The sequence below is a fragment of the Octopus bimaculoides genome, chromosome 13 (genome assembly GCF_046866305.1).
Source record: "Octopus bimaculoides isolate indiv1 chromosome 13, ASM4686630v1, whole genome shotgun sequence".
Lineage (NCBI taxonomy): Eukaryota > Metazoa > Mollusca > Cephalopoda > Octopoda > Octopodidae > Octopus > Octopus bimaculoides.
The window spans coordinates 25,183,769-25,199,925 of NC_142940.1; the positions used below are offsets into that span (position 1 = coordinate 25,183,769).

The window sequence follows — 16,157 nt, forward strand, 5'->3', positions numbered from 1 at the left end:
CTTTCAAGTTGTAGGTCGAGGTGTCACTAATAAAACGCTTTGTACTGCGATAGAGCGTCGCAGGTCTTAGGAGTGGTGGTGAGAGATGATATGGGAGTGGGGAGGTGACGTTAAGCTGACAGATAAGAGAGACTAAGAGTGAGAATAGGGGGGAAATTGGAATTACTTGAATTGAATTGTAATAAATGACGTATTTTCCTGTTCTTTTTAAAGCTGATTACGGAATAAAAGCGAACAGTGTGACTAAGAAAGGAAGTGAAACAAAAACTAGGAGAAATCCATTTGCGCTACAACCACTTCAAAGTTGATAAATTTTGGTGTCTCGGAAAAACACGACAGTTTTCAGAAAATAATCGACTGGTTAACATATCCATCAAAACAGCCGTACACATATATATTTATACTTTTGTGAACTTTAATTTTTGTCGAAATATAACATATTAGCTTTCAGTTAATAGTGATTAATATATATTACAAGATGAAATCTTTTGTCGGACTGATAATTAACATTTGGATATGTCTGGGAGTGATCTTATTAACAACCAGTTTGACATCGTGTGTTAGTGTGGTTACTCCATCAGATGTCGCAATTGAGGTGGATCAAAATGAGACGGTGTTGTTCGGTAAGTGTATAAATTTATTTTAACTATGATTTAATGTAATTTGCAGGACACTGTATTCCAGATGCCCCTTTTTACCAGATTTTGCGAAATTAGTACCGAAACTTTTAGAATCATAAGTAAAACGGATTAGTCCAAACCATAGTGGAAATTAGGAATTCATCTACCACTTGCCTAGCACCACTGGAACTTGAATAAAATAATGGTTCAATGGTCGGCTATAGGTTGTGTAAAAATTCACACACACACACACACACACACACAAACACACACACACACACACACAAACACACACACACACACACACACACACACACACACGTGTATGTTTGTGCGTGAGCATATATATATATATATATATATATATATATATATATATATATATATATATCATATATAATATATATACATACATATACAATATTATATGTAAATATAGTTGTATATATATGTACATATTTGTCTATTTATACACACACACACATACATATAGATAGATAGATAGATAGATAGATAGATAGATAGATAGATAGATAGATAGATTGATAGATAGATAGATATTCATGTGTGTGTATTTATGTATTAACATAGAGGCTATTCCGGAGATGACAGTCCGAATCCAGTATTTTTATATGGCAGTCCGTAGAATTTAAACGGTTAACTTTCAATGAAGAATTGAAATTTCAGCACATTGTATAATATTAACCCAGTAGATTCAGTATCGAATACTTACATGCGGTAAATACCTGAGTCGAAAGACACTTGCTTAACCGTATACTTTTATCAGACCACTACGAAGCACTAGCGTAGCTAGAGTGTTTGCCGCCCGGGGCGGCCCTTCTGTTTGCCGCCCCCGGACCCCTACAGCAATAGCCTATAACACGATAAAAAGTGCCGACCGGGGCGGACCGTCCCCCCCCCCCCCGATACGCTAGTGCTCCGAAGAATCATATAGGCTGTACGGCGTATTCGAGTTTTTTTTTTGTTTTTTTTTTTGTATTCAAAGGCTTAGAATTTTCTGCCTCTTTAAAATATAAATCTAGTTCTTGAAGGTCCTAAATTTTTTTTACAAACAAGTTAAATTTTTAAAATCTTAATATCAAAACAAATACAGGTATTATTATTATTATTATTATTATTATTATTTACTTTTAATCTGCATGTTTTGTTACAATCACTTGCCGAGACACATCCAGTGTCCTAGGGTGAGTGAAGGATAAGAGATGTTACACTATGACTAAAAGCTTGGGGAGGGGAAGTGACAGGAGCTGTAGCGAAATATTTTCATATAATACAACAGACATTTAAATTGATAAGGTTTTTCTAAGGATGTGGGCAGTACTTGTCATCATAATATTTTGGATTTCTTTGAGACATGGTTCTCCTGGGATATTATCTAGATGTTTTTGACTTTTCTTATCATACCTAGAGCACCTACAATAATAGGAACGGTTCTCGCTTTAAGATGCCACATCTTTTGTATTTCAATTTCCAGGTTCTTATATTTACTTAATTAGTCAAATTCCTTTACGGATATATTTTTTATAAGTGGGAACACTTCTATTATTCTACAAGTATTTTCTTCCTTGTCTTTAATGACTTTGTCTGGTCGATTAGCTTGAATCGTTCTGTCGACGTTGACTGGAAAATCCCAGAAGATAGTGACATTTTTTTTACCTTTAACCACTGGCTCAGGATGATGTTCGTACCAGTAAGCAGGAGTGTTGATTTTGTAGTGTTTACATATTTTCCAATGTTAATACTGTCCTACTCTATCGTGGCAATTTTTGTATTATTATTGAGTGAAAGAGCAGTGCATGCCAGCAAAGTGACACTGAGCTAAAATATACGAAGCCCATTATACCCATCATGACTACCTGTCTGATAAGGGTACACCAGGTACATGTATCACAACAAATGTACGCGACATGGGGATCTCGTGTCAAGATAAACAGCGAATGACCTTGCAGGTGGGGCCCAGTTAGAATTTTCTTCAGGTTGAGTAGCCCATCCTGCTCAAATGGTCCTTGAATAAGGAGTGTTTAAGGATGTTGAATGAAACACCCATACTTCCAGAGGTGAATTATTCAAACTCCAAAGAATTCCTCTCAGCACATGGCTCTGATGTTCCTCAACTACTTCTGCTCGTGATCAGAGATGCACATATCGTCAGCCACCAAAGGACATGCTCAACTGACAAGCAAATCCGTGGTATTGAGCAGAATATTTACTATTATACCAAGACAAAACATTTACATGATAACACTTCCAATAATTTAAGATCAGAAGCCATGAGAGCCAGTGTCAGGGCATTATTATTATTATTATTATTATTATTATTATTATTATTATTATTATTATCATCATCATCATCATCATCATCATCATCATCATCATCACTATCATTATTATTATTATTGGGTGAGAGAGCAGCACATACCATCATAGGTACAAATATATATTTGTACATCAATCAAATCAGATAAATCAAATAATGGAAAAGTAAGGTTTCAAATCAGTCCAAAAATGTTGTTCGCTCGTTTGTTTCGGCGATGAACTTTTTCAAGAGGATGTTCAAATTTTTAGGGGTTGGGGCGCATGCATACCCTGCCCCCTCCCACTCTACCATTCCCGAGCCAATGGTCTCATGCATTCATTACTGATAAAAAACGAGGGTCAAGAACTGATGACATAAAACCATTGGGGCACACATACAAAAGTGTCCTCGTACCCTTCATAACTTTCAGAAAAATTGATATTTTTAATGCAATTTTCTATAAATGCATTTCAGATGGAATATATTACGATTATATCAGGAATTAGATTTAGAAAAAAAGAATGGTGAGCACGCACACATAAATACTGACACACATCGCATATTATTATCAAAAGTTCAAATTTCATTTGGTAGCTATATTTGTTATGTTTTCACATTAAATTACGATATAATCGTAATCTACACCATCTGAAAGGTATTTGCAGAAATTTCATCAAAAATTATTAATATGATTGTTCATACACAGTTATAACACTTTTATATTGCATTATTCTATAAAAAATTACTGAAACTTTTGTAAAATATTGCAATAGAAAAGGCTATATTTTCCTTTCATTTTTAAGGACTGAAGCCATCAGATATTTACAAGCCCGGGCCCTTCTTCTGGTTACCAAGTCGCAACCGAGGTGCCAGTTAATCTCACTCCCGCCAATATAAACGTAGTTTATGTCTGAAAGAACGTTTTTGACTATAAATCTGCAGTATCACAATGGCTTGAGGCTTTAACAACAAATTATAACTCGGTGTTAGATTTTTTTTTATATACAAAAACTATAATGCGTAACACAATGAGGAAACTTAGGTAAACATAAATAAATGACTTTCACTTTCATCAAATAGTGACCCTTTATAGGTTCCTTGTTAGAAGAGACTGGTTATGTATTTAGAGAATGATAATTTGCTAAGTAATACCCAACATGGTTTTCGTCAAAACAGAATCAGTCTCGCACAGTTATTTCTATGTTGTAATTGATAAAACAGTTTCTGAACCGTTCAAATGTTGATAAATGATATATTCGATCTTTCAATAAAGCTGATCGCAGGATAATATGCCACAATTTCTTGACCTCGGTATAGTCAGAAAACAAAGAAGCGAATTTGTATGACTTAGGAAGATTCCATAGAAATAAGATAAATAAATGAAACAGACGCCTTAATGTTACAACCATTGGTGCGCTCTCTGAAGAGTCGGATTTCCAGGGCAGGATATTAAAGAGAACTGTTTTGAGGACATTATTGTCTTCTTATAGCTCTATCGGGCTTATTCGTGCGGTTACCATAGTCAACCCCACCACATATGCCGATAACTCAAAGAAATAAAAATACAGCAAACAACTCCAAAGATATTAAAAACCTTCAGAAAAAAGTATATCGATTCTGTATATAAGAAAACAAGAAATTCACGATAGGATAGTTTTGATATAAACTCAACACAGCGCAAAACATGAATACACAGAACTGGAAGAAACTGCAATATCAGAATCAGAAACTGTGGAGATCGGGGAATTGTAATGAGTAATACCCCGTTCCCGCCATGCGCATATCATGCAAATGATAAAAGCATGAAGATATGCAAAACAAGAACATAAGTGCTCATACATTTTTTCCCTAACGACATTTGCTCCCCTTCCGAGATTATTGATGCCAAATTATCCAAAGTATCGAGACAAAAACAGTTATTCCATGCCCCAGGTGGGCTATTGGGGAAAAGCTAAAGTTTTGAAGCTGTAGTCCTTAGAACAAAGACAGGAAAAAATATACAATCATCTAAATGGAGAAAACCCTTGACTAACTGGTGCCAAAAGTTGGCATTGAAAACTCCACTAATCCCGAAGCAGAGCACTATTGTACAAATCCAAAAGTTCTGACTTCTCTCTCAAGGATGAAAACAAGTTACTGTAAAAGAATGAGTTGACTCAAGCATTGTGAAAGAAACGGGGTTGCCAGAAATTGTGTAGAAGGCCGATGGATTGATTGCACTTCTGATTCAAAGGTCCGGTGTTGTCACTTATTGTACCGCTCTGATTCGCTCCCATGACTGAGTTCAGGGTGCAAATATATGTGGAATACTCAGTCACTTGGCACTAAATGCGTATTGGCAGGATTCTTATGTATGTATGTATGTATATATATATATATATATATATATATATATATATATAGTCTATTGACTAGTTTTTTCTTCTCGCTAGATCAGTGGTAGCAAAAAGAATTTCTAAACTTTTTTTGCTACCCTGAGATTTATTAATATATATATATATATATATATATATATATATATATATATATATATATATATATATATATATATATACACACACACACACATACTCACAATACACACATGCACATACATTATGAGTATGTGTGTTTGTGCGCGGGAGGTGTATGACAGACAGACAGACAGACAGATAATCTTTTATCTGCGTACACAAAAACCTCAAGCACACACACATACACATACATATGTGTGGTTACATATTTAAGTTAATGTATAAATGTATTATCTAAGATATATATGAGTATTATAATTTTGTCTTATCTGTTGCCATTGTTCACAACTACATGATTGATTGAACTTTGATACATCATTAGCTGGTATGATCTTTGATAAAACTCAACCAAACATTCATATCGTTTTTAATGTTGTATTATGTTTTACTTCACAACAATAACAGACAAGAGCACTCCGAAAGCGCAAACCTCCGCCAAGGCAGCGCCAACGTCCTCTCGACGATTAACCGGAGATGATTTATAAAATGAGGATATCTGAAAAGTCGCACGCATCTACTTGGAATTGAGTAGCATACGTTCATCATGTCCCACCAAAGACCGAATTGTATCTTTCTTGCTACGTTGCACTTTTGCCATTTGGGCCCAATGATTTATAATATCGACACAAACCTTTTAATTTTGGAAGATGTTAAAGATGGTCGATATCTACTCCACTCTGAACGGCTACTTAATTTATCAACCTCAAGGATAAACAACAACAACAACTTTTATAGTGGCCACCACCTGACTATCTCAGTTAAAACCCCCAAAGCGCCTGACTATACACTCTGAACTCTTAACTACCCGCCACAGATACAACTTTGGTCACCATTTTACCACAGCTTATGAAGCAACAAGAAAATATCTACGTTGCTCACCTATTAGAAATAATAACCTATTCATAAACAACGATCTTCAAAACAAGGACTCTATTAAACAATGCAATCCTAAATTTTCTAGATCAATGTTTTGAGGTGGTTGTTAAACATAATATATGAAGGACCACATTATCTGATATGTTTGCTTTAAAGAATATAGGGAATGATTTGGGGACGATTTGACTGCTATTTACAACAACTCGGGCGACGAGACAGATAAATGTATTGACAGCTGTTGACTATAGTGAGGTGGCGATGGCTGTGACTAATCCCTCATTGAGAAAATGTGACTGCCATACCTTTACTAGTGTAAGTGTAATAATTTGCTGAAATCCTCTTTAATCACGATTGAGCTTGATCGGTGATACTTTCAACAAAAAAAGGAAACAATGGAAAGAAGTGGGGGGGGGGTCAGTATTGCTCTGTATATCCCAATACAGGTCGATGAATTTAGGATTCTGTGAGAACAAAGGTAGGCTGAATGGGTGAATGGAAAATGCATAAGAAAGGAAATCCTTTTGTTGAGCAGATCATCTGATTTCACCCGGAAATATGTTTCAAGGATCATTTGTTAAGTTATTAATCGCTTTTAAGTACGTGTATCAGTACTAAATACCCTTTAAAAATAAAATTAATCCAGCAAGCTGATCTATTGTCACCTAAATCCGAATACTAAAGGATTAATATAAATAGTTTTTGTCATTAAAATATTTTTAGACATTAAATTCAAGTTTGGCATTCTTAACAATTTCTTACCGAAATGATATAAAGTCTCGACATTTTATTGCTGAAATGAAGCTGCTAAATTAGTCAAAGGGAGAGGAAGAGAAGGAGAAAGTCACCTAGTGGCGTGATACCGATTATTATCTTATCATTTAAGTCGTCCTCAACGAATCCTCCAGTGTTCCCTCCGGCCATCTCGGTACTCCATGAAACCTGCTAGTTGGTCAGTAATTTCCTCTTCTACAACTTTTTTAGTACATTCACATACATTGGCATACCGACGTTCTTCGATATCCCTCTGTTTGCTCCCATAGTATCAGATGGCAGGCTGAATGGAAACTTCCAGTTTCTCTGGTAGTGTCCAGCCAGCCTCATTCTTCTGACTGTTATTTCTCGCTCACCCGTTACACCAGTGGTTCTCAACCAGGGTCCAGATAAGATTCTGTTGTTAAAATTTGCGCAATAAATTGCTTATACAGGAAATATTTTAACAATTTTTTTATACACTTGCTAATAATATTTCATGATAAAAATATGAGGATTTCTGAAAACATGGAATGGCTATGGGGGTCCACCCGAGTAAAATAAGCATCAAAGGGGTTCATAGGTTGAAAATCACTGCTTTACATAGTAACTCGCTATACAGAAGCATATTGCTAATGTGTTCGTTTTCTTTGATGTTAAGTATTGCATTCAGCATTCCTCTAGAGATTTGTGTCGGGTAGGCATTCACAGCCTTTCAGTCAATTGTAGAAACTGATGTGTCCAGATGTCGTTTAGCCCCAGCTCTAACTTGATTTCACTGAAAGACCTATAACCAAAGGTAGTCTTGTCATGACCATCCTGCCTTTTTTATATATCAGAACCATATAAGTGTAATATATCCTCGTCTAAGGTGTGATTTAAGAGAATTTAGGTGCTATTTGTAGCAGACTGAGTGACCAGGATCAAGCTTCTTCATTGGCTCATATCAATAAATCAGTGGAGTACAGTAGTGAAATCGAGTTTCAGTCATATTATTACGACTGACTGACCAAAGTATCAAAGAATAAAAGAGCAGGAATTTGTGAAATCTTGAAGAATTACTTATTTTGCATTGTTTTCTTTTTCACCTCAAAGATCTTTTCAAGAAACAACCACCATCATCATATAAACACACTCACAAAAGTATTCAACTTTGATCTTAACATTATTTTCACATCACTTAAAGTTGCAATATAATGATTTTTCATCATCTGTAAACTTCTAAAACGGTTTGAAGCTATATAGTTTGAAGTCGATAACGTAATTCTTGTTAGTAATATTCTGGCTGTAAATGAAAACCTTCTATTGAAATGTTGTCAGGAATGGTCTAATAAAAGCTTTGCGCAAGCACTGACAATGGCAGGGTTCCAACAGTCCAGAATGATTTTTGAAAACCTAGAGTTTGAATCATTGTACAGGTGACGGGCTTTGTCAAAGCTAAATATATTTCAAAAGTATATTTCCCTCATGACAATAGCTAGATCAAAGGTTGCAGACATGAGGTATTGCTTTACTCATGTAAAAATATATATAAGATTGTCTTTTGTTTTAGCCCCCACTTGATTTTTAGAACTTGGTTTCTATTGTGCCATTGTCATCGACGTCACTATTAGTGCAGTTAAGTGTGTGTGTATGCACATGTGTATGTATGTGCGCGTGTGACTGAGTGAAAATGATATTCTTGCTGCAAATGAAGCCATTTTATTGAGTTAATGCTATAAATTATTTATTAAAAGCATTTATCAAGCATTGGCGATAGCAGTGTCCAACAGTTTAGAATTATTATTGAATCCTTACGATCGAATCACTAAAACATCGGTCAGATGCATCAGAAGAGTTTAGTAAAGCTTCGGAACCATGAGTACGCGCGTGCGTATATGTGTGCGTGTTCGTGTATGCGTGTGTGTGTGCTCGCGCGCGTGCGTGTGTGTGTTGTTGTTGTTGTTGTTTATGCCAAATTGCAATAAAAAACAATTTGATATTACGCTGAGTTTAACATTAAACTCAATGTTTAGAATACATGTTTCTTTAAGTGGAATAATAAACGAAAAGGGAAATGTGGAAAACTTCTAACAATGTGGAGAGGGAAGTTGAGAAACTTTTATATACTTCAGACAGAAACGCCCATCCTCAGAAGGATATCTACGGAGTCTACGTTGATCCTGCCGTTTCGATAACCGATTGGGCAATGACCTCGCTTAGTCCGCTGAGTGTGCTAGCAGCAGCAGTTTCCAAAAGATGGTGTTGTCGGTGCCGTAGAGGTCGCAGTTGAGGCAGTGGAGACAGTGGTGGATGATTGGCCGTCTATTTTCGTTTATTATTCTAATTCTGTGCTACAATGCTTCAAGCGAACTATAACGCTCTTCTTTCATATTTATACAAGAGGAGTGACAGTAACTTCGAAGTTTCGGCCAGCTAGCCTTCGGCATATCTATCTATCTATCTATCTATCTATCTATCTATCTATCTATCTATCTATTTATTTATTTGTCTGTCTATTTATATATTTATATATACATATATATGTGTGTGTGTGTGCGTGCGTGTGTGCGTGCGTGTGTGTAAAATGCAAAAATGGGACAAGAACGCAAAACATCCAGACAGTTAGGTGATACAAAAATGGGGGGGCCATGCTGGAGTACCGTCTTAAAGTACCGCTTCCAGTAAAAAGTGTTTCATTTCCCCACCCCACTCTTTTTTTCACTGCTGTAACATTAATTTACTCAATACACGAATTGCTCATTCGAGTTTACAAACGCATTTATGTAAGCCTCTCTTTCCCCCCCCCCCTATGCCTGAATAACTGTGCATTTTCAAGCCTTTTTAATAACGACCCAATTAGGATAAAAGACGAAAATTGACAACGGTGAGATTTGGACTCAACATGTAAAGGACCCTGCGACTCAACTCCAAGGATAATCTACCCTACTCTGTATTGCAACACTTTCAATATTGTTTGATTACCAACAACGCCTGATGAAGTTTTATCTGGCAAGCTTTTGTTTTATATACATATAATGGCGGACAGCAAAGGGAAAGAAAAGCAACTGCCAAATCAAGTCACAGTATACCACAGTCTCAATTCCCAGGAAAGATCACTCATACCTTATGTTTGTGAAAATAACACCAGGTAAACTCTTGTACGTTGAGAACAGAGTGCCTGAAGTTACTAGCAATGATTGCCATAAATGAAATAAAATAACATAACAAAGATGTGTGAGAGAACTTCGTGGTTAGGCTGGACTGTTGCTCCTATAGACATAGTTGACGTACTGTTTGGTGGTGTGTAGAGGCAGCTGTTGGTCTGTGGGTCGTGTAGTCTTCGTACAGCAACTATGTAGAAAGGCGTCTGGTGGAGAAGATGGAAGCGAAGACTGGCTGGTGTCAGATACATCGTTGCCGGAGACGAGTTGTGTGCAATCAGTGGCGCGTGCCAAAGACCCAGAGCAGTCGAAAACTGCCGTTCTGATACAGATCAGTAGGCTCCCAGGAGCTGGTGATTAATTTCACGCGTAAGGAAAAATGAACTGCTGCACCAACACGATTGAACCGACCTATAATAAAAACAATTTGAGCTAATCACAAGGTCATGTGACCTGATGGAGCGAAAAGGGCTTGTGGAACCGATATTCGGGTATTTAAGCCTAGATGAGTCAAAACGAAATCATTTCACGCATAATGACAGTGTAAATCACTTCTGTCACAACTCCATATCCCTACCGATCTGTATGGTTAGGATTTATTTTATGAAAACTGGTTTACTATGTAATGGTTTGGCAATTCATTATCCGTTCACTGTGTTGCCTTCCAATATATGCACCCGAAATGGAAGATCGCCTTTTCTTTTGTCGGGTAATGCGATGCATTTGGTGTTAATCTATGGAAGTAAAAACAATAGGGTTTGTTGCTATCGCAAACGATGTGGACACGAGACAAGCCAAATTAAATTGGTTTCAACTTGAATGCATATTTGGCCTATATATTCAACTGGCTGGGAGCTTAGTATTTGTTCTGTATTACATAAAATGTCAAGAATGGTGGAAAGAGTTATTGGTTAATATTATGTCACAGGCATTGCTAAATGTTCATAGATACTTAAGTCTCGTACTAACTTGTTTTTGCGCGCGTGTGTATATGATCAGTTGTAGCTCTCAGTGAAAAGAAATTCCACTCAACTATACAAAAATAGTGAGTATGCATAATATAGTTTATATGCAATCACACTGATAAACGATGCTCATGAATCTCATCTGTCAGTATTATCGTCATTAAACTCTATGAGGACTAAAGCCGCACACTGTTTGACCGCTGACTAGAATTGCTTAGCAAATCTCCAAAACAAATTCAAAGCTTTCTGGAGCAAGCAACAAAGTAAGCTCCCAGCAATCTCACACAGCAAGTAGGTTTCAACTGCCGGCTCTTCTCTTAGTTAATTACCTTTCGAAATGTATGCACCTCCCAGTTCCTTTCTGCAAATAAATATGCAAAACATTGTCCTTTGTCAAATGAATCAAATATTTCCTTTTTTAGTGAATGGAGAATTGACAGACGCAGTAACTTGATGCAAAAATACATTAACGATATTCAGTCACACCGTTCCCCCCCCTCTCTCTCTCTCTCTCTCACTACGTTATATGGAGGAAGTGAGACTGTTAGCACCGGGAGAGGCAAGCAATACCAAAGTAGTCCTAACTACAATTCTGACGGGAACGAAGCGTAGTAGTTTTCTGGCTTCAGTAATAAGACTATGCACCAGCTGAAACACTAAATAGCATATCCTTTTACTTGTTCCAGTCATTGGACACCAGTCATGCTGGGGCACTGTCTTGGAGAGTTTAGTCGAACAAATTGACTCCAGATCTTATTCTGTTTTTTAAATCTGATACTTATTCTATCGGATCCTTTTACCAAACCGCAAAGTGACATTAACAAAAACGAACATCGGTTGTCAAACACTGAGATGACAAACACAGACATGCACCTACATACATACATACATACATACATACAAACAAACAAACAAACAAACAAACAAACAAACAAACAAACAAACAAACAAACAAACAAACAAATGGCGGCGAGCTGGCAGAAACGTTAGCACGCCGGGCGAAATGCTTAGCGATATTTCGTCTGCCGTTACGTTCTGAGTTCAAATTCCGCCGAGGTCGACTTTGCCTTTCATCCTTTCGGGGTCGATAAATTAAGTACCAGTTACTCACTGGGGTCGATGTAATCGATTTAATCCCTTGTTTGTCCCCTTTATGTTTAGCCCCTTGTGGGCAATAACAAAAATACATACATACATACATACAAACATACACAGAAAGCCAATTCGAAGATTACAGATTCAAGTCATCAACGGAATTGTAAGGATTCATAAAATTTTCAAGAAGTTTAGCATTTGAATATATACGCACTTGTCAAGACATGCAGCTATATGCATGAGAATAAATACATAAAACATACAAATCTACACATGCATGGACTCCAAAAACTGCGCGGACACATACATACATGAATACCGTGTGGACGTCGATTAAAAATTTCAGTGATCTAAGTTAGAAACCAGTTCTTTATTGCCAAGAAATTTTGAAATAAAGTAAATAATAACATACATACACATGCCCCCGCCCCCAACATGCACATATATATTAATAAAACGCGTGTGCACGAAGTGCTTCCACGCAGTTTTTGTCTACTAAATTCCCTCACAAGGGATTGGTGAAACTGAAGACGAGAGTGAACCCGAAACCACGTGGCTTTGAAGTGAACTTCTGAACCACATAGCAATATTTGCGATTTTATTTATTTATTTATTTATTTATCTATCCATCTTCACAAATAATTACAGCAATTCCTTATACATGTGGCATAAGTAGCTGAGAGCCGTCGATTAAATCGATCTAACATTCCGACACTTTCCAACAAAGTCAACCGAACCGAGATCAGGTTTTTTTTTTTACTCCTGGTTGTTTTTAAACATTTCATTTACATTGTTCATGCTCTTGGGAAACAGATCACCATCACAACATCCAATGCTTCTTACCACTAAAATCATTTTTGCTTCGTCAAAAGAACCGGTGTCGTTTTAAGATTTCAAAAATTATCTTAACTGAGAGCTGGGTTTCCATTCCACTTCATTGCTATGGGCTGGAAAGTGGTATCGAAGTCACATAATGTTCTCTCCATACACCTATCGGTTTTAGTTTTATTAGACGGATAAAATCAATACATTTCTCGCTCCCTCATTATACACTATATATATATATATATATATATATATATATGCGCGCTCATCATGCATATTTATTCATGCGTATTGATTTAACCTACAATTCCATCCTCAGTGGAAAACAGCACCTGTGTGTGTGTATATATATATATATATATATATCAGCATGTGTGGTTATGCTTAACACTTGGAACAACTGTTACCACACTGTTCTTGATTCTGAACACTGCTACTACGGTGACTTCGAATACAACAGCCATCACCTCTATCATACATTTCCTGTAACTTCCACCTGCTGCATACTATGTAGTTCTATATTTTCATGCAAAGCTTTCCTTCCCACATCCACTGTCTTTCGCTTGTTTGCATTGCCTTTCTCTGCATGAGTACACTTGTATCAATATGTGTGTATGTGTTCCTTTGTTTAGATTCTGAGTTATAGCTTAACATGTGTGAATGCGTATGATTAAACACAACGGGACCATATTTAAAACCCTGGTGACTGAAAAAAATAACCGAAGAAAAGAAAAGAAAAGAGAGAGTGGAGTGAAGTATGAATATTTCTGTTGCTATTTGGCGATCTGTTTCCAGAATACGCAGGTGGCATACAGAAGATAGAAGCAGAAACTGAGATGATATATTTGCGGAAGCGGGGAAAGAGAGAGACATAGCCAATAAAGCTGAGAGAGAGAGAAAGAGAGTTGGACTCAGATCTAGACCCACATCGAAAGGTAGAGACGAAAGGAAGTCTAAACAACTGAAAGAAAAAAAGGAAAACAGAAAGTGAATATAACAAAGTGAACTAATGAGACAGCGAAAGGAAGAAAGAATAGGTTGACAATATACAAACTGGAGGCAGAAATATATGTAGGTGGGCAAGGAAGCAGAAGACTAGAAAGGGAAAGAAAAAAACGATATAAGGAGATGCGAGCCACGGACAGGGAGGAAAAAATGCCCCTATAAGCTGGGCAGGAAGAGAAGCAGGCAGACAAGTAATCAGAGAGAGAAGCAAGGCGGCAAAAAGAGAAAGGTGAAAAGTATGTGAGAGAGAAAGAGAGAGAGAGAGGAGAGAAGCAGAGCGGCAAACAGAGAAAGATGACAAAACATGTGAGAGAGAGAGAAAAAGAAAGAGAGCGAAAGAGATTTAGTGAGGAATAAAGTGGTAGACCAAACAGAGGGAGTAATAGGAAGCGTTACACATAGACAAAGCAAAGGAGGAATAAAGGCCAAACCTTACATTTGAGATAAGCTGAACAGAGAGAAAGGGTTCGCACGGCGAAAGACGAAAATGATTCATTACAATGAGAAAATAGGTATGTACCAGATCTGTGTTAGAAATATCTAAATGTGAGATTGTATTTTCCACATGTTTTTTTTTAACTTAGAGCTCCTTTAGTAAAAAAAATAAAATAAAATAAACATTCACCCTTTTGAGATTTTGTCACGTGGAATATTGGAGAGCAGTTATTTTTGTTTACATTTACAAATGTGAAAATATACATCCTTGTATAATTAACATGTTTATGTGCACGCGCTATGTACGTTCACCATGCATATACACGTTATTGTGTGTGTGTGTATCATACGGACAAGCAGTTATTTCTGGCCATCTATGTGATTCTTGGTTTTATTAATTGTGATACAAAGACTGGTGTTAGCATTTCAGTTGTTTCAATTTCATACACCCAATTGTATATGACATCAAATCATTTATAAAGTTGAAAGTGCATGTATAAATATCTATCTTAGTTTATATCAGCATCATTGCTTTTCACTGGATTTAGTTTTTGTGGAATTGCATGACTATGTTGGGGAGCCACAAGTCCAGTCAATGACTGGGACATTGCTTTCCTCGCGGGAGAAGTGTAGCCTTGTGCTTTGTGAGATGTTTGGTTCGTGCTGTGGAAGCGTTGGCTCCATCATAGATTTTCTTTTTAGCGTCACACTTTTTTCAATTTTTCTGAATATTTGAATTGCTTCTTTTGTCCACCTTCGCACCTTTGAGCTTTGCCATTCATACGACTTGTCCAGCCCATCGATGCTCATGTATAATGACGGTTTCAATGCAAGAGCCATGCAAGGTCCTACTCGAGTATGCTAATATTCCACCGTTTGAAGCACCACTGAATGTGCATGATTTTCCTGACTTCTGGTCATATATTGCCAGCTTATGGAGATGTCGCCTGTGGTTTTATGTTTCAGAGCCGTAAGGAGAGCGAGTACAACTATTTGCTTAATAGACATCAGTTTGATTGTCTCATATCATAATCTTCATAGAACTGTCTTCTCATTCATCAAATGGTTCGCTAGGCACATTTTATCTGCTGTTGGGAAGCGTTTTGAGATAAGTGACCACCTAGTTATTGAAAGTGTTCTACGTTTTCTGCCATTTATTTGTATTTGAATGGCTGGACCAGGTGGTCCCTGCTTCATAGCACAATATCTTTGTTTTTAAATATATCGACAGTGAAACTTATGCTTTGTACGTCAGAGAAAATGTCGGTAATTGGAATGTTTCTAAAGTTGCGCACATGGCATCATATGCTTACCTATGTAGTCGTGCTCGTTATTCCGTCCTCTATTGTACCGTAAAGACAAGGAAGGTGTTTACATCTGACTGCATACAGCAGTAGCTAAAAATCTATAGACATATTCTGTAGTATAGCATTGAATGAAAACACTGAATTGTCCCAGTAATTTATTTCTCAAACTAGCTGCCAAAAATGCGTAATATATGAGGCCCGAAATTTTTGGGGAAGGGACCAGTCGATTAGATCGACCCCAGTACTGGTACTTAATTTATCAAGTCCGAAAGGCAAAGATGACCTCGGCGGAATTTGAACTCAGAA

The 16,157-nt window shown here is 36.9% G+C and overlaps 1 protein-coding gene across 1 annotated transcript in view; it reads left to right on the forward strand.

The window, feature by feature from the left end:
- Positions 1-236: 236 nt before the first annotated feature.
- Positions 237-16,157, forward strand: part of LOC106883781 (uncharacterized) — a 30,088-nt gene continuing 14,167 nt past the window's right edge. Inside the window, exon 1 of the mRNA XM_014934912.3 lies at positions 237-623. Coding sequence (XP_014790398.1) covers positions 479-623 — 145 coding nt within the window. The 5' untranslated portion in view covers positions 237-478. The remainder of the gene's footprint in view (positions 624-16,157) is intronic.